Source organism: Anopheles coustani, chromosome 2 (assembly GCF_943734705.1).
Source record: "Anopheles coustani chromosome 2, idAnoCousDA_361_x.2, whole genome shotgun sequence".
In the NCBI taxonomy this organism is placed as follows: domain Eukaryota; kingdom Metazoa; phylum Arthropoda; class Insecta; order Diptera; family Culicidae; genus Anopheles; species Anopheles coustani.
Window position 1 is genome coordinate 74,638,347 of NC_071289.1, and position 18,756 is coordinate 74,657,102.

General features: G+C 47.1%; 2 protein-coding genes across 2 annotated transcripts in view; both read right to left on the minus strand.

Moving 5' to 3' along the window:
* Positions 1-11,372: 11,372 nt before the first annotated feature.
* Positions 11,373-13,859, minus strand: LOC131265009 (protein sprouty). Its single transcript, XM_058267270.1, has 2 exons — positions 13,636-13,859; positions 11,373-13,518 (listed from the first exon to the last, which is right to left on the minus strand). Exons 1-2 carry the CDS (start codon positions 13,857-13,859, stop codon positions 11,373-11,375), a joined length of 2,370 nt encoding a protein of 789 aa, XP_058123253.1.
* A 271-nt stretch (positions 13,860-14,130) lies between these two features.
* The window catches only part of LOC131265010 (uncharacterized), a 42,220-nt gene continuing 37,594 nt past the window's right edge, over positions 14,131-18,756 (minus strand). Inside the window, exon 2 of the mRNA XM_058267272.1 lies at positions 14,131-14,475. Within this exon, the coding sequence (XP_058123255.1) occupies positions 14,131-14,475 (345 nt within the window). The remainder of the gene's footprint in view (positions 14,476-18,756) is intronic.

Here is an 18,756-nt window from a genome sequence, read left to right on the forward strand (position 1 = left end):
TTTCGGTGTGCGCGATCGGCCGTGTTTGGTGTCCGGGCGCTTGAGGTTTCGTTTGCGGTGTGACGTGGTGACGTACTGTGGCAATCGGCGCTTTGTAGTACGGCCTGCAGCTGCCCGGCCCCGAAGCGAAGCGTTGATAAGACGAACGTAGCACGCTTCGAATCGAACACACCTTTCACACCAGCTACCTTATGATGGGCCCGGATTCGGACTCGGTCTGCCCAGCTTCGAACACGCAAATCGAATCGGTGGAATTAATCAACGTGTTTCGGCCTCACGTCTGTGCTGCGACCTTTTGAGGTGCGAGCCTGGCCCTTCACTGGCTTTTAATTATTATCAGAAGCCAGCATTCCAGCGTAGCTGTTCGCTGTTCGGCGCTTTGAAGGATAGACCAACCGCATCGAGAGCTGAACTGAATATTGCCCATCACAGACGCACCAGAACACACGGTCGCACATACAGAACACGGGGGGCAAATATTTATAGAACTTCCGTCGAGATTTTCAACGTGCCTTGAATGGGCGAGCTAAGGTGTGTGCGTTTTGCTACTGAGCCAGCCGAGTCAGTCAAGTCAGCCAACTCGCTTCCAGACAGTCTCGATCACTGGCACCGATCTGCTGTGATGCGTTTTCCCCCATTGCATTAATTGCAACCGGGTCGCCGATTTGGCGGCTTCCGGTTGTCGTTCGGTGATGTCCGGACTCCTTACGTAACGCCAGAGGCAGCTGTTCCTCATGCGCTTATCGAGCCTCTTCTACCTCTGTGGAATGCCTCTCAGCCTCGGCATTATACCCTTATTAGACGTGGACTTTTACTATCATCTCTGCCCAGACATTTACTATCAAATTTGACATGAAATTTCCACCCGCTCGGGTGGAGTTTCTCTTTGCGCTATTAGACGAGTGGCCATCATTTTTATGTCAAACGCCCTGCCGGAGCCTATTTTGACAGTAAAATTCTGTTTGTAAAAGTCCTTGTCTAATAAGGGTATTAAGAGTATTATGCAACGATGCTTTCTTCTTCCATGTACGGATGTCAATTGGAACGATCGTGCCCGAATGTGCAGTATCTCTGATCGGACCGATCGAAGCAACTGTTGCACGCTAGTTGTAACTCGCCTGTTAAGTCTTGTGTTCCTATCAAATCCAGCCTCATGCTAGGTAACGTACATCAGACAACCAAATCGCTATCAGTTTGTTTGGTCGCGAGTGAAGTAATCACTCCGGCAGACGATTTATGCTGGGTCGGGTTGTTGTTCCTTCTAAACAGGGGTGAAAGTGATACTAGTTCACTTACGGTGTTTATTAGTTTTCTATCAGCTGCTGCTGGTAAATGCAGCTGCAGCTAGTCAATGTAGAATTGTGCCATGAGAAAACCATTCCCATCATCCAGTTCATTCATTGCATCATTATTTGGGCGACTTTACTTCGATCAATAGTATTAGGTTTGTAATTGATCTAGACTAATATTATTTGGTGTACTTTAACCAATATGAAACGGTAAGACGTTGATGAATGCATTCAAGATGAAATATCTCTGGTGAATATAGTTCTACCAAACATTAAAACACGCGTATCGGCAACCCTTCTTGATAGGACGTAGCGTTGATTTAAATTTGAAAAATATGAAAAATTTTAAACAGTTCCTGTAGAAGATTTTTTAATAAGCTTTATGAAATAATCTATCGAACTTGTTTTTTAGAAGGGTACAATTTCAAGCAACAACAGGTAGTGCAAAACATTGTAAACTATGGTTTCGAAATAAATTATAAAAATCAACTCCGATGAAACTATCTTATCTACTTTGCACCGAAGCAGCAAACTCAACCCACAGACGGACGTCGTTCGCTGCAAAACAGTGCTGTTTACCGAGTGGCAAAAATCGGTTGTTTACAGTGTGTTTTCGCTAGGCGTCCATCGGAAGGGCACGTTCACGTATTAGTCCGACCCGGTGTAGTCTGCCCGTGCACCGTTTCGGGATCCCTCTCTCTTGGTGGAGCGCTAGATGGTGGGCTGGGTGGGGGAGAGGGCACTGGTGGAGCCAATAGAGTGACATGGCTCCCACCCGAAACCGCACGTTGGCGGTGGGGTGGGGCGAAAAAATGGTGATCTGCTCTGGTTTGGCCGAATAACTTCATGCATGTGTGTGTGTGTGTGTATGTGTTTATTGAGGGGGAAAAGAAAATGTGGTAGAAAAAATATTAATGAAATTGAGTAATTTCTATTTATAGACCCGTTTTCCTCGTGGTCCCTTGGTTCCCCTTGGCGCAGCGGCTCTAAATATACAAACCACCACCACCACCACCACCACCACCAGTAACACCATCATACACCACCGTGTTCGGCGTTCGGTGGAGCTGCTGTGGTGCTACTTAAGCGTAGAACGCGCGCCTAACGCCATTTGCAAACTGCTTGGCCCTTCGTTCCGGTGCGCCCCCAAACGGAAGGGAGTTTTAGGAGAAATTACATACAGCTTTTCGCAACGGAAAACATACACGATGATCCCCACGGCTAGGGAGGAAGTAGGAAGATACCTAAATGGCACAATTTCCATCGACCAAAGCGAAACGAGACGTAAATTGCCATTGCGCAGGTTAAAACACGTTGGATCGGATCATTAATTTGAGTGTTTTCAACAATCGAGACCGAATAAAATCGGTACTGTTTTTGTATCGAATCGTATTCGATTCGATCGATGACGTTTTCTCGCTTTCTTCTCCTGTCAAACTGGGCAGAATATCCTAGTAGTCCGATGAGCGTTTCGCAAAGCTTTAGCTGTCAAATCTTCAACCAAGAAGATCTCGACAGCAAAATGGTAGCCAAACACATTTCCATTTTAATTCTTCGAGCTTATTTACACTATTGGCATTCGCTGGCCCTAGTTGGCGTTGCCCTGGCGCTTCATGCTTTTCTTGTAAATTTGCACAGCAACCTCGTTCTCGACCTCGGAGTAAATCTATCATCGTTTCAGCGTCGGGAGGCGGCCATCCTGGGTGCATGTTGATGTCCTCGTGGGTCATCAATTTCCATCGGGCAGCATTCATCAACGCCGCAACGACTACGAACGTGGCTCGATCGTGGATCGTCGGTGGCGCCACGAAACCGCAACCATACTCCTCGCTTCCCTCCCCTCCCCACTCACTTGACCAACTCGTCCAAACGACTCGACATCAACAAGTTTAACGCAAGTACCGTGCAGGGCGTGTCTTGAGCCGGCCGCCAGGTAACGTTGGAGAAAAACCGAAAATACATCAGGAATTTCGGACTATTTATGTCAAGTTATCTAAGGCCGGGCAGGCCTGCGGGTTGAGGGGGTTGGAAAGCATGAATTAATGGCGCACATGCGGGTTCGCTCGGCGGGAAAAACCACGGGGTGAACATTCGACCCGAGGCCCCGATGGGTGATGAAGATGCAGCGCTGAATGCAGCCGCCCCGTTGCCGCCCGGCTTCGAGGACTTTCCAATAGTTTGTACTTTACGGGTGATACTTTCAACGTTGCGCTGCGTTTTTTTTAATGCAGGGATTAAAATCAAATGTTTGGGGATTTGTCAAACCGATTCCAATATCGAGAGCATAAACTAGAACTCAATCACTATAAAAACGAATGGATCTCGTCATCTTCTGAACTCTCAAAGTAAACCATTTCCATTTCAACTGGCTGAAAATTGGGAATTGACTTCCCAGTCGGCAATGAAGATTACAAAGTTGTCAGGAACAATAAATCTATCAACTATTTATTAAAAAGTTGAAAAATAAAAACCAACTATTTATTTCTGAGTAAATAAAAACTATTAATTTAACTAGAATGATGACAAATGCTGAGTGAGTTCGAATAGACCGCGAAGGAAAATAGTTGAGTATGGCAAAACACTCAACTTTTCTAAGATTCTAAGTCGTATGTACTTTCTGCTTGCTTTTTATTTGGCGTAAATTACGGAAAACGAGCATCTGTTTGCATTTTCTTTCTCATCGCACCCTGGCGAAAAACAAAACCGGACATGGCCATCCTTACCGATTCTTCCGTTCACAAACAATTTTCATTAAAAATAGTTTGGCGAGAATAGAGCTCCACGGTAGTTCTGTGTTCCTCCCACCCTTGAATCTAGAACCCTTCGCATGGGAAGGGGGGATTTGGGGAGTGTTCATTTTCCGAGCTTTTCCCAATGGGAATGGCATCGTGCTGTGGACCGTAATTAATTATAAATAGTACGTGTCATATGCCGTTCGCAAAAACTAACTGCGTTCGTTCGTTCCGGCTCGGTTTTCCGCCACGAACCGAACAGTGACGGAGGAAAAACGGTGGAGTGGGGAAGGAAAGATGGTGTGCCACTTTTTGTCGTCGCAAAAACATTTAGGAAGTCCCAATCCAATGCAACCCTAACCAGCCACGAGCTCGTGTTCATAAATACTTGAATATTGAGAGTAAAATGCGTACTGGAAAAGATAGTAAAAGGAAACTTCCACAATTATCCGATCAAGTTTTTCCCAAATCCACTACACACGATCTGGTTTAGGTTGAAACAAATTTCCTTCTCCTGTTTGGCATGGATTTTGAAGGGGCAGGGGGGAGGTATTTTGCGAACTCTTGCGCGCATTGCGCATCCTAAAAATACGACGCTGCACAGAAAGATCACGCTGCTCGGTGACGTCCGTGGCCACCGTTTGGCTTCGGCACTAAACTCCCCCCCTTCTCGCCTCCGCCTTTCTCCTTCCAATTCCACACGATTTTCCGGGGAAGTTGAAGGAGGCGAGGTAATGGTGGGTAATAATTGTTCTAATTAATCGATCCCATTGCCCACACACACCTATGTTTACGTCTCGATGATCGCTAACATAACAGCGGCGTTGCCTTCGTCGCCCTCATTTCGTGTTGGAACGAAAAAGCTAAATTTTTTTAGCGATAAAACAGCTCCTCAAGAATCGTTCGGATTTAATCGTTTAGGAGTTAGTGTTTGGTGTGTGTGAGTTTTTTTTTCGTTATTAAATACTATTCATAGATTGGGTGGATTTTTCCATTAAACAGTACTACTTTCAACAGCATATTTTCCAACTTTAAAACTTACGACAAAAATCCGACGAGAAACAGATACGTGATGGAGGCGCCCAGTTCTTCGTAACGAACCTGCACGAGTAGTGTTGAGATAAGAGTTTAGTACTGTGCTGTCACCGCTCACTATTTTCACTGCAAACCATGTTCCTTCGGATCAGATTTTTGACAACTTAACTCAAGCTCATTGACCCAGTAGACTTGGCAAGTTTTCGTTTGATCAGGAGGCGATGTTCATGGACACATTTCCTGAATCGTAGCCTACTCACTTTTCTAAAAGTTCTGTTCACCGAATCAGAGTAATCAACCTGAAACTCTCTTCGACAATATTTTTCATTCCAAAACGCATTATTTTCTTTCACCGCCTTAAGCAAATTGAAGAACAAATCCGGTTTTTTTAAATTGGTCATTATGTTATTATTTTTAAACATTAGATAATAATTACATTTTTCCAGAAAATAAAAGAAATAATATATATATGATAGTATATACAAGAATGTACACAATGTTAATGTCGTTCAAAATTAGATGATTTAAATTATCTTTGCATTACTGCCATTGCGATTATAGTGGAAAAACCCTTCCACAGTCCAGTCCGCTGCTCATGTCGAAGGGGTTGCATAATGTTTCATCTTCCTTTACCATGGTTTTTCCTAGTTTGTCCGGAGACTCCTTTTTCGACAGTATTTTGCTTTCTCGAAACGTCCTTCTTCTATGATTCTGCTTCTTGTAGTGCACATTGTTTGATGCTGAGTTAAGAGTTTCTTTTGTTTGATATAAAAATAAACAGCTACCACCCGTGATAACACTGTTATATGTTTCTTTTTTTTCACTTGATTTAAAAACAATTGTGAATGCGTTAGAGCTAGCGCCCTCTTCGAACGACCACTATAGTATGCAACTCTTTAGTTTGTTTAGGCTGGATCGTTTTCACCTCGATTATATTTTGTTTGTTTACTTGTTTCTTCTTGTACACATTAGCTAGTGTTTGCTAGTGAAAGTATGTTTATATAATAATATATAATGGTTCTTACCATACGAATAATAATAATAATCATGATTACGATCATAATAGCAATAGTTTATAATAGTTCATTGGTGTTGTCTGATGGATGCGAACATTTTAGATTCAGGCTTGCACAGTTGGTATCATACACGTTTTGCTTACATGGCCACGAATAAAAAGAAAGACTCCAATCGATACAGCTTAGCTAAGACATTTATCTTTTGTTTTTTTTTTTGTTGTTTTTCTTCTGTTAGTCCATTTATCAGGTAAGTATTACATCGCATTCAGGCAAATGACACAGTTTTAATTGTTTTTTTTCTTTTTCACGTTTTGCTTCTTTCCCGTCGCTTAGTCAACAAGATAAATATCATTTAACAAAGTTTGCCATACTTTTGGTTTATTTGTTTGTTTCAGATTGAGTTTTAGAATATTTGTTTTCAGCCAATTCGTTCGATCCCGCCTATATGCTCAGTTGGTTTTAGTTATTATTTTTGTTTTTCTGCTCATATATATTTTTTCATTCATCATGTTTATATCCCACGCCCTGCTATTTCCCCTTGGGGTGCTTCAGCTTCCCGTTTTGTTTTTATATTAATCTTTACACTTTAATGCTTCCCGTTTACCTTTGCTTAAATCGCAAAATATTGTTTTGCTACTAGAAAGTCTTCTTCGTTTCCAATTTGTTTCTACCATTTACATATACTGCTTTTTCATTCCAACTGCGAAAGTTTAGTCAGCTTTGCTTTGACATTTACATTTACATTCCAAACGTTCGCTTCGTTTCGACTGCATTCTCATTGTTGCAGATCCGCAAGTTTCATCGAACAGTTTGATCCGTTTAGCTTGAAGAGTTTTAATTGCAATTCTCTGCCTTACAGTCGACTTTTGCTTTTAACCGGCTATGTGGAAGTTTCCCTCCTACCGACATCAGTACTTTTTAACACTTTCAATCATATAGTTTTGTATAGTTTGTTGATCTGTCCAAATTTTCAACAGTTTTTTTGTTTTCTTTTGATCTCTCAATCTTTGTTGATGTAAATAATTTCAAAAGGGCCCAATAGTAGCTAGCGTGATCGGAACTTTGCGTTTTCCTTTTTTTCAATTTTGTTCTATCTACCTGCCTTCTTTTCAATTCATAATTTGTTCAATCTACTATCCAATTTTATTATTAGCAACCTTCAATTCTGGACAAATTTAATCATTTTGCGTTTACAAAATCGTATGTTTTTCTTTAATCAGTTCCGTGGTTTTCATATCAGGTATCGTGAGGGGGCAGGATCGCGAAGAAAGAGGGATTAATTTTCTGTTTTGAAAGATGTTTCTTTCATTTCTTATCTACTTTCAACACGATACCCACCTTTTACACTCTCTCTCTCTCTTTCTCTCTCTCTCTCTCTCTCTCTCTCTCTCTCTCCCTCTCTCTCTGCGCAATTGATATTAAAGAAGGCCTTTAATTATTTCTACGGAAATGACAGTATTCAAGAAAGTGCAGGGTACGTTTGAGGTGTTCAAATATAATCGAAAAATATAAATGAAAGTAGAAACAATAAACAATAAGATCTGTAAAGAAGGTGGTTAAAGCAGAAGTCGAGTAATTTTCTTGATGATGGACAACAAAACCATTGTAGAACGAAAAAAACATTGAACGGAAAAGTGATAAAACAGCGGACTAATGCAAACCGAATGACACAACTCCTTTTGCTGTGCATTGCTGCCCGATTTTTTCTCTCGCTTTTGTAGGACGCCGCCTTACGAGGACCTGCCGTTTGTTTTACTTTCATCTCACCTTTTGTTTCCCCGTCTGTCGCCGCCGGGTCCTTCACATATTTGGCATGTTTTGTTCTCGCGCACACAACATAAGCTAATTTTTCAACCTCCTTCCCATTCTGTTTTTTTTTCTTTACTTTGCCCTCCATTTTCCTCCTTCGTTTCTTTCCGTAGCAATACTTCTTCCGGTACACGCGAATGAATTTGTCCGCTCGCTCCGTCGTTTATCTTTAGATTTGTTAGCTAAATAATTTATTTTCCTCCTTTCGCCTTAGTATATATTACAATCGCTTGTTTGTCCTATCGGCATTTAACAGTAGTTTTTCGGCGATTTTTTGTGCGCTCCAATGTGCGTGTTACGCCACCTTCCTTTATACAAGTTTGCGCTTCCCGCGATACACCCCTTTTACTCTTTTATCAGCAGCATAATGCTTGTTTCTCCACCATTAATTCCACCGCCCCATAAACCGTCTCCTCGTACGGGAAATGCTTAACTTACAATAAAATAATAATTTTAACATGCCCGGCGTTTTCCACTTTCATTACGTTTGTTTTTCTTGTTCAGTTTTGTTTCTTGCCAACAACATAATAACAACCTCCTTCCCCTTCGTGGGTTCTTTCGCCCCAACACACCAGTTCCTTCCGCATTTGTCTCACCGCGCGAAGGGAGCGAGCGAGAGATACGATTCAAACAGGCAACCTTTTAGTTCATGCAACAACAGTCAACTTTTCCTATCGTGCCTAGTTCATCCGCTCACCCTATTCCTCGACTGATACGATTTTTTCGATTCGACAATTGGTTTACGGTCAATGCAAGTTAATTAAAAAAAGTATATATTTATACGTATATATATATATAAACATATCTATGACGCGCGGCATGTTCTGCCGCGCCTCTGCTAGATAATTCTAAATTCATTCTTACATTTCATGTCGACAAATTCATTTCACCATTTCTCACTTGTGGGTCGGGGGGTGGTAAAGGTTTTTCGAGAATTTCTGTTTTTTTACACTCCTATTTTTTATCGCCTTCTCCCCTGCGATGCTCTTTAAATTGTTTCTTTCATTTACCACCCACCACCACCCCCGCGATCTTTTGTGATAACAATATTATGCTTTCGCGGTATTTTCCTTCCTTCTTTTTTGTGTGTATGTGTGTGAGTGTGTGTGTGTGTGTGTTATTAACCTGCGTTTCGAGTATCACCTTTCTTTCTACTCTTGCTTGCTCGCTGACTTCCTACGACACTATATAATGCACGACTAGATAATACTGGAAATTAAATCCTACTCGAAATCTTCAGTTTGTTTACTTTGTGTTTTTTTCCATGTTTTCCCGCTATGTTTCTTGCTTGGTTTGCTTAGTTTCCTGCTCGCTCTCGAAGGCGCGACACCCACGGCTTGCTGCGTTCTCTTTTTTCGTTTATATGGTTATGTTTAAAATTTAACCTTCTCTCGATTAACACCAAAAATGGATAAAGCCAGACAGAAAATGGAATGATGATGATAATGATGCTCCACTGTTAGTTGTAAAAGGGTGGGAGGAGTGGGAGGGGAGTGGGATGTGAGGAGGATAAAAATAGTTGAACAATTTTTGTGAAACCATTTGCAAACGCGACCAGAACAAGGGGAGGAGAAGAATCGTTGTTTTCGTGCACGAAATGTCCACACACCGAGGGTATGAAAAATGTTTTCACGGGATTCAACCTTTGCGGAAAACGTTACCACTGCGCCATCATCCGTGCAAGTGTGTGTGTGTGTGTCTCTGTGAAAGATGGTAGATGGTTTTATGAATGAAAGTTTATTTTTAAACTTTCTACCTTCGCCTCCCCGTCCACCGAGAGCTCTTTCCCTTTCCTTTTCTTCTCTTTCTCTCCGTGTAGGTTTTCTTCTATGAAAGTTTCGTGTTTGCGCATCAACCGTCGGCAACACTTGCGCATGCACACGGGGTGAGACGACCAGAGAAGATCATTTTTCTGGCTAGAACCAGAACAGGTTCATGGGAGAGAACGAGAGGGTTGGAATGGACATAAAAATACACAAATTTTGAGAAATTACCCATCCAACAACCCAGTTGGCGTCGCTCATGACGCACGAAGCGCGATGCAGAGCATGTGCGTCCCCGGATCTTTCGCTGACCGCCATGTTGGCTAATCTGTTTGTTTGCTTGCCGATTCAGCCAAGGCCCGACATAATTTTCTACAGTATCTACAAGCAAACAGCAGGCTGGGTAACACGTACAAAACCTCCTTGGTTTCCCAAAATCGATGCTCCTGCTTCAGTTGCATGGCCTGCTAGGGTTTTCCGATTGGTTTCCGGGAGCCCGATTTTGGCGGGAAATACTCGAAACGCAACTTCAAAACAGAAAGGAAGCTCTCGGGCATCGAAGACGAAAACGTTTGTGAAGGAAAAAAAAGGGAAGGCAGAGAGTGAAAACAACACAGGCAACGAAAAGTGCAGCACAGCATTCCATTTTCGCTGCCCGCACCGCGAAGCACCCGAAAAGGCGAGCAAACGAACGGCGAACGGAGGGCTGCAGCCCGATGCAGGATGCAGCCCATCCCTCCTTCGACAGATGGCATGGCCGAGGAATTTGTAATCTTTGCGTCCCTTTTCCGTTGGTCCCCTTTGCGCTGTCCCTTCCGTTCCCGGGGACAGGCGAAACACACATGTGCACGGCGGCCCTGACGGAATCCAGCCATTGACGAAAGGCAGTCGAGGCAGGCCAGCTGGGAAGCGCAGCAAGCGGCTGTGCGGGGAAAAGGATCGGCTCGGGAGGCAACAAAAAAACAAAAAGGTCCTCAACTGACGACGAGTGGCCTCGAGGATGGACCAAAAATGCACGAGGCAACAAAACCCCGGCATATGGCAAGGCTCCTAGAGCCTCGGTCCCGACCCGATGGCAAAGATGTGACGGCGATAACGTACGACGGCAAGGAATCGTAAGGACGGCACATTTTTCCTGCTGCCACAACGTTAAGACACTAGCAACGCATTATTTTAGTTCTGTTATTGAATTTGATAGCTCAAAGAATCCACAGAACTTGAACGTGTAGATAAATCAATCGAGAAACTCTCGAGGCGTAATTTAACATTGATAGCAAGTATCAGGAATCCAGAAATACTGTCCATTTAAAGGAAATGTATCTCATGACGGTCGCGAACAAGGATGCATATCAGCGATAAGACGATAGAAAGAATCTTTCTATAGCGACTGTGAAGCCTCTATCGATTGGAAGAATGTATAAAGGAATTAGTTCCCACGTTTGTCGCTAGGCGATAGGCCTTCTATATTAACTTCTTCTTCGATCCTAGGCTGAAGCAGGTTTCACAGGCGCAGAAGTGAGAAGTTTTGGGTGTTTGTCGCCAAATCGGAGAACGGTTGAGAGGGATGTGATGGAAGGGAGGATGGAGGCTTGAGGACTCTGCTTAGAGGTGGAGCATCATCATGATCACCGTGGCGTCGTCGTCCGCCGAGTCGTCGCCACCTCCCGCGAGCAACGCCGAGTCCTTGTCGGAGTCGTCCCGCGCCGGCCCGCGCCAACAAGGCCACCGTCAGTAGGTGTCGGGGCTCGTGTCGAGCAGGCGCTTCTCGGGCGTGGCCGCCGTCACCGCTCCCCGTCCACCGCCGCCGGCGTGATGATGGTGATGATGGTGGTGGTGCAGATGGTGATGCAGATGGTGGTGCAGGTGCAGCTCGGAATCGAGCGCCGGATCGCCCTTGCCGGTGCGGCCATGCTCGCCATCGATGGCGTCGACGGAGGGGCGCATCAGGGCTCCGGTTCCGGCGCCCCCGCCCGTGCCCGCCCCGAGCAACATCGACGCGTTCGTGATGCCACCGCCGCCGCCGGCCAACGGCGAGGCCGCCGCCGACGAGGACTGGGGCGACTGGGCGCAGCGGCATCCGTGGCGGGAATGTTTGGCGTAGCAGGTGGCGCACAGCGCCACGCAGCCCTTCATCGGCCAGTAGCACCAGAGGCAGGGCAGGACGAGCGAGAGCGCGCCGAGGCAGGCCCAGCGGGTGGTGCGCCGGTGCGGCACGCACGAGCACGGATCGTCCGCGCACGAGATCGTCTCCGTCTCGAGCGCCCCGTCCGGCCCGTCCACCTCGCGCTCCAGCTCGTGGTCCTTGGAGCAGTGGTAGTACAGGGCCTTCACGCAGCACAGGCAGGACGCGTAGTCGGTGACGGTTTCCGCGCTGCACAGGCAGCTCTTGTCGCAGATCCAGCGGGTGGGCAGGGGGCGCGGCCGGAGGCACTCCTCGCACCGGCACTTCCGGCACCGGGGGCACGTGATCGAGCCGAGCCCGGCCAGCCCGTCGGTGCCGGTGGGCGATCCGCCCGCTCCACCCCCGCCGCCACCGACCGTGGCCACCAGTTGTGCGTGCCGGCCGCCGTGCAGGTAGTGGTGGTGGTGCTGCTGCAGCTCCAGCTCGAGCAGCTCGTGCCGGTCCGAGCCGTCCTTGGCGCTCTTCTTGCCGGACGCGACCGGCTGCTTGGTAATGACGACGGCGGCGGCGGCGGCGGCGACGGCGGTGGCCGCGGTGGGTGGCCGGGACACGGGAATGATCGCGTCGGGGTTCGCCGTCGTCCTCGTCGTCGGCAGCACCGCCGATTGGGTGGTGGTGCCCTTCGTCTCCGCGGGAGTGGGTACCCCGGTGTCCACCAGTTCACCGCCGCGCGCCGTTGGCCTCGGCTGGCCCGTCGCCACAACAACCCGGGCGGACAGCAACGGCGAGGCACTGGGAAAGTGGTGTTGGTGCTGCTGCTGCTGCTGCTGTTGCTGGTGCTGGAGCAGCACGGGAGATGGAATGTTAGCACCGCCGGTGCCGGCGGCCACCGCGGCCACCGTCCGCCCGAACGGCGTGTCGACGTACTCGTTCGCGAGCCGCTCGTTCTCGGGCCGCGGGGCAGCCAGCGTGACGGGCGTCGTCGGGTTGGAGCTCGGCGCGACGATGGCCGGCTGGGAGTCCACCGGTAGCAGCAGGAGCGGCGGGGGCACCGCCGCCGGCATCGGGTGGATGGTGGTGTGCGTCGCGACCGGAGAGAGCCGGGCGGCTCGGCGCGTAAACGTGCTGCCGGCGGGTGGCGCCGGAGACGTCGGCCTCGACGCGGCGTGGTGCGGCGGGAGTGGTGGCGGGGGAGGTGATCGGGAGCGGTGTGAGCCGTGCAGCGGCACCAGCGGCGCGATCTGCGGCCTCAGCAGCGCCGCCGTCGACGAGCTCGACGACACGGACGACAGCGTGGACGAGTTGCTACCGATGCTGCGGTTGCTCTGCTGGTGTGGGTGGTTGTGTGAGTGGAGGTGGGGCGCCGGCGGGGGTGTCACCGGCCGGTGATGATGCGGAGGAGGCGGCTGGTGGTGCTGGTGGGGATGATGGTGATGGGGGGAGGGTTGTTGTTGGTGGTGGTGGTGACTACTACTATTACTCCTACTCGCACTACCGCTCGTCGTCGTCGTCGTATGATTATGAGGATTATTATTAATAAAATTATTATGATTAGCACTATTATTATTGATGCTACTACTACTACTACTATTACTACTGCTGCTGCTGCTGCTGCTACTACTACTACTACTACTATTACTATTAATATTATTGTTGCTGTTGCTACTGATAATGTTACGCGCTAGGTTGCTGCTGTTGCCGTTGCCGTTGCTTAAATTATTACTTAAACCCGGACCGACGTTGGTGCTGCTGCTGGCGTCGATCAGGTGTCTCGGTTTTGGTGACAGTTGCGGTGGTGGCGGTGGTGTTGTTGGTAGAGAGTTGTTGTTGTTGTGGTGCTGGTGGTGGTGGTGTTGGCCGCCACCCCGCTCGCTCGCCGCAGGACTCGCCGTCGACGTCATGTTCATCATCATCATAACCGCCGCCCGGCCGCTGTTGCTGGCTGTGGTGGCCGTCGGAGGGATCGTCGCCGGGGGCGGGGGGAGTGTGCTGCCGATTGCGGTTGGCTCCGGGGCCCGGGGGCGGTGCACGCGGGGCAACGACTTCGGGGGCCGTGGGGGCGCCAGACTAGTGCCGCCATTGCGCCGCTCCATGTAGCCGATGATCCCAGTCCGCGATCGTGCGCGATCGTCCACCGATGTTGTTGTCGTCGTGGTCGTCGTCTTCGTCGTTTTTTTTCCCTCTTCCGGCTGCCGCCTCTCTCTTCACTCGTGTCGTCCTCGTGTTTTCCTTCGCGTCCTTCTGTTTCGTTCGAATGCAGTGCGTTCGAAGGGACGTGTGTGACGTGGCTTCGCAGGGCACTGTGTCACGCTTTTTGCACGACAACTGCTGAAGCCCGGAAATGTTGCTGCTTCGCCTTTGCTTCTACGGCCGTTCAACGGTCCAGACTTCTTCCGCTGCTCCCGGCAGCCCCTGCGCACTAAATGCAATGGCCGCCCGAATCGTCCTCGTTGTCCTCCTGGACGTTGCTGTTTTTCCCCTCGCTGTCGCCACTCTCGTCGGTATCGCTGCTGCTCGTCTCGTTCGGATGCTTTGGTAGCAATAGGAATCGTCGTCGTGTTGTTGCTGCTGCTGCTGCTGCTGCTGTTGGTGTTGGTTGTAAAGCGCCTCCTGGTGGCGGGTGGGTTGTTTTCGCTTCGTCGTCTGCTTCTTCTTCGTCTTCATCAGCCGAAGGTCACCAAAATCCGTCGTCATCGTTTTGTTAATCGCCTTCTGGAACCGATCCGAGCGGGAGGAGATGAACGTTCCGGGGAGGAAGCGCGGGAAGGTAACCGGGAAAGAATGGAGAAAAAACGAAAAATTAGATAAATTATCAACTGCAGTCAATTCATACATATTGGGGTGACAAAGTAGGCTACTCAAGCATTTTGATTCATGGTGCGTTTTAGTTCTGTCAAATCATTTATCTTTTAAATTATAGCAAATGTAAATATAACAAACTGGTTTGTCCATCAACGTGCAATTTTTCAGTCGGTTGGTTGCACTCAAGAGATATACGAGATCCATTTTATTAAGCAAAGGAAAAACATTTTCCACATACAGTTTTAAATTACGAACAACTTGTTGAAGAAACATTTACAAGAGGAATAAGTAAGTTTCAAACATTCATTTTTTTGTTGAGAAAGCTTAATTAAATTTCAACTTTACCTAAGTTGTTAGTAAATTTTGTTCTAAGACAGAATAATGTAGGCATTTTTAAGCGAGAGTTTGTAGTGGCGGGATTCGAACACGTATCCATTGGGTTGAGAGAAGAGAACGATTCCCACTGAACCACGAAGGCCAGTTCTCCCTGAGCAGATAAATATCAAACATAAAACACACGATGATCGTACATCGGAGAATAATTAATCATACTATTCACCATTGGGTAGCAGAATTCGACAAGTGACACTATTTTACAATCGATGTGTGTCACTTTCGCTGCCACAAGCGCCAGCCCAACGCTTCGATTCGCTCGATTGAAACGTTTGCTAAATTAACGAGCGGAGATAGAATTAAAAAAAAAAAAGAAATAACAGACAAACAGAAAGAATCACACTGGGTGATTTGCGGCCGCTCAATGCCAACGATTTGAGCCCAAGGGTGGCATAAAACGTGGTCGTGGTTATCATCAAACGACGTTAGACCGCGAGCCTCCACGACCGTTATAAAAATACACGCGCGCGTCCATTTATCGCTCTATCGCTTGGACTCTCCCTATCTCGCTCTTGCTCGTGTGGTTTTCGGACTTTCCCGGAGGGAGGCACACGATTCGGCCCCGGGGATCGAGCGAATCGGTCGCGATCACTCACTTTCTCAGCCCGTCGTCACGTCGGGTGCATTTCTCCGGCCGATTTTATTTGCGTTGACTTGTGGTGTTGGTGCATTTTTGTTGCCCCTTATTTCCAACTCCCCGCTGCCCAATCGCGGAGACATGGCGGCTCTGGCAAACACTGACCGATAACCGATAAGGCCCGCCATCGACCAAGGCGAGGGAGAGGCGTGCGATCCGGGAACCGGACACGGAACCCCAAGGGAGTATTTTCTCAGAGTCCTCCTCCTCGTTCAAACCGACCGTTGACCCACCGAAGGATCAGGGATCGTCGGGTAGCGTCTACCACAAACCCATCCGGCCCGGCAAACACGAAGCCACCCCATCGTGACGGTAAATTATACTTATCATACTGTTTATTGTTGTTTGTTTAATTTCCTTGCATTGTTCCACAGGTCATTCCACCGCGATGATGGGCGCAGGTCGGTCTTGGTTGTTTTTGTTTGTTTGGTTTCCGTCAAGCTCTGTTTTGACCGTTTCAGTGTCTGTTTCGCTTAAACAACGGTTCTCTCGCCGAATGCTGCTATTGTTTGCATTTTTGGCATTTTTGCGCAAACGCTGGTCAACGTTGTTATATTTAGTATACACAGGAGAGCAAGGAAAAGCTCATAAAATGGTCACGTGTAATAGTTTTTGTGCTGTTTAATTATTTCCCGAATGGCATCGAGACGAAAAACTGTAAACGGTTTTTTGTTAAAGTCTTGTCTAAAATATACATAAAGGTTTAAAAAACGAACACCAAACAAATTGACCAGCAAAATGAAAAAGCAAATGAAAGGAGAAGGGTGTTTGTTTAGTAAGACAAGAAATTGAAACAAAAAAGAAACATGTGGTTAACTCTTTACCATTTTCAATCTTTTACTGTTTTAATATAATGTTGTACACACGTATTGTTATTTACAGTATGAGTTTTGAAGTTTGAAGACACGCTGTTCTGCCATTTGACTCCTTTGCTTTCCAAGCCGGAAACCCATGTTAACTCCCGGGATGAATGACACGTCCCGGAACCGCCAAACTCGACGCCATTCCTCCTCGTATTATCTTGCGTTCTTCCAAATCCGTCCCAAAACCACCCGAACAACCTGGTGGTGTGCCATCTGCTTTGCCATTAGTTGAAAGTGTTCGCGCGTTCGTATGCGGAATTAGCCGATGGCCGCCGCGAATGGCTTCAAACTCGAGACCAACCGAAGAAACGGGGGAGAAACGAAAAGGTCCAGCAAAAAAAAAAAATTAATCTTAATTTGCATAGTTTCACCTTCGTGCCAGGAGCCAAAGAGAAGGCGCGCAGCAGTGGAGTTTTCCTTTTTTTCTTTTGCTTGCCCGAATAGGAAGGAACGCGACCGAGGGAAGGTCGCTACCGCTGCCGTCCCCTCCAAACCCGCCTCACCCCCGGCTGTTGCCGAAACGGTCGCTGGCAAAACTGGTTGGCAGGCGCGCGCGCGCACGAAGGAAAAAGCGCGACACAAACAAACACAAAAGTATACTACAAACAAATAAACGGCGATCGCGAACGATCCCCGGCTCCCTTCAGGAGGCGTTGGATTCCGTACCAATCGCAACAAAAAAAAAAAAAAAATTGGAAAAAAGAGAAATAAAAACCTGAAATAAAATAACTGGAACTGGAATTCAAGCCGACACCACAACACAACAGCTTCCAACTAGTTTCCCGTGTGCGTGCGAATGTGATTTCCATTTCATCGACGTATGAATGAATGGACGACCGACTGGCGCCAGCATTAACACCTTCACGGACTTGAAGATGGACCGGTTGGGCGCGAGACGAAGGGTACGGGGTGTTGCGGGGAGGGACAGGTTTTTTTTTGGTTTATGTGCAAAACCGCACATTCCATTCCTCAGCATCGTACAACACACAGCTGCTGCTGCTGCTGCTTTCAACTCGTATTCGCTCATTCGGACACCTTTGGAGGGAACGATCTCTTTCTCTGGAGTTTTTCGTCACAAACATTTGTTATTAAGTATGGATTGTATGGATAATAATCTAATGACAAGCCACGAGCGCCTCAGACAATTCCTGATTAACCCTTAAGTGAACCAGAACGTTGTTTGTTTTGGAAAGTAAACCCCATAAGGGAAGCATATGATTTGGAAAATCATCCCGAAAGAATTATGAAATTGCCGAAAATAGATTGTTGTTATTGAAAAGATTTAAAAGGTTCATTAGACAACCGGTATGGTATCGTTCAGAAATTATAAATTATTGTGTATCACATCAGACGCTCAATTCCCAGTTGTGTTTCGCCTTTCCGTGTTCCACAAAATGATGAAAGATGCGACGAAGATGCTCTTGCCAAACAACAACCAGCAAACAGGGCGAACAAAAACATCCCTGTACGGCCAAGCATTCCCAGCAGCCTTGCCTTCGACCTTGTGCGGCCCCGGGTGAGGTTACGGCCGTCGGAGCCTTTTCTACCCGGGCGAGACTTTTCGGAGCCATTACAATGGACACCCGGGCACTTTTCAAGTGTGTGCCGGGCACGTCGGGCTTTCGGGTTCAAGTGGGCCTCCTACCATAAACCGCCAGCGGCGAGGAGAGACGCACCGCCGGGGCCTAAAACAATGGACCCAGGTACAACCAACGATCGGTATATGTAAGAAACCGAGTGGACACGGATATTAAGCAGGGAATGTGTCGCAGTAAGAGGAAGACTCTACACGTTCGAATCGTACCTGACAGGACGATGAGGTAGCGGCTTCGAAACATTCCCTGTGCTGGAAGTCTACTCGAGACGGAAAACGGAATGAAATGGAGCGACATTGTGAAGATGCGAAGGGAATTTTACAACCAGCGGTGGATTGGATTCAATGGCCAATCACAGAATTGTTCAAAAAAGTCATTGAGTAAAAGCAGCGGAGTTTCATGTTTCATTTTCATCAGCAAAAAAAAAAATTTTTGACGAGTTTGATTTTCATAGCCTTAATCAATGTTTTTGAAACACCAAATATCTAAATTCCAAAGGATTTAATGCTGTTCTTAAAATTGGTTTCAATCGTTCAACTTCGAATCATCTTTACTACAATTCTTCCTTCACACTTTTTCCATATAAAGAATTTGTCATAGGAGAAAAGATTTATAATTTGATAAATATGACAAATTAAGAAAAATATTGCAAAGTTTTGTAATTGAGAAAACAAACTGAAACGGCACGGGACACTCGCTT

What these genes read in the sequence shown, in the direction of transcription:
- LOC131265009 (XM_058267270.1), bottom strand. Translation starts at nt 13,859, where the DNA reads ATGGAGCGGCGCAATGGCGGCACTAGTCTGGCGCCCCCACGGCCCCCG. An exon ending in GCGAGTCCTGCGGCGAGCGA is followed by an intron (nt 13,519 to 13,635) that starts GCGGGGTGGCGG and finishes GATCGACGCCAG; the next exon opens with CAGCAGCACCAACGTCGGTC.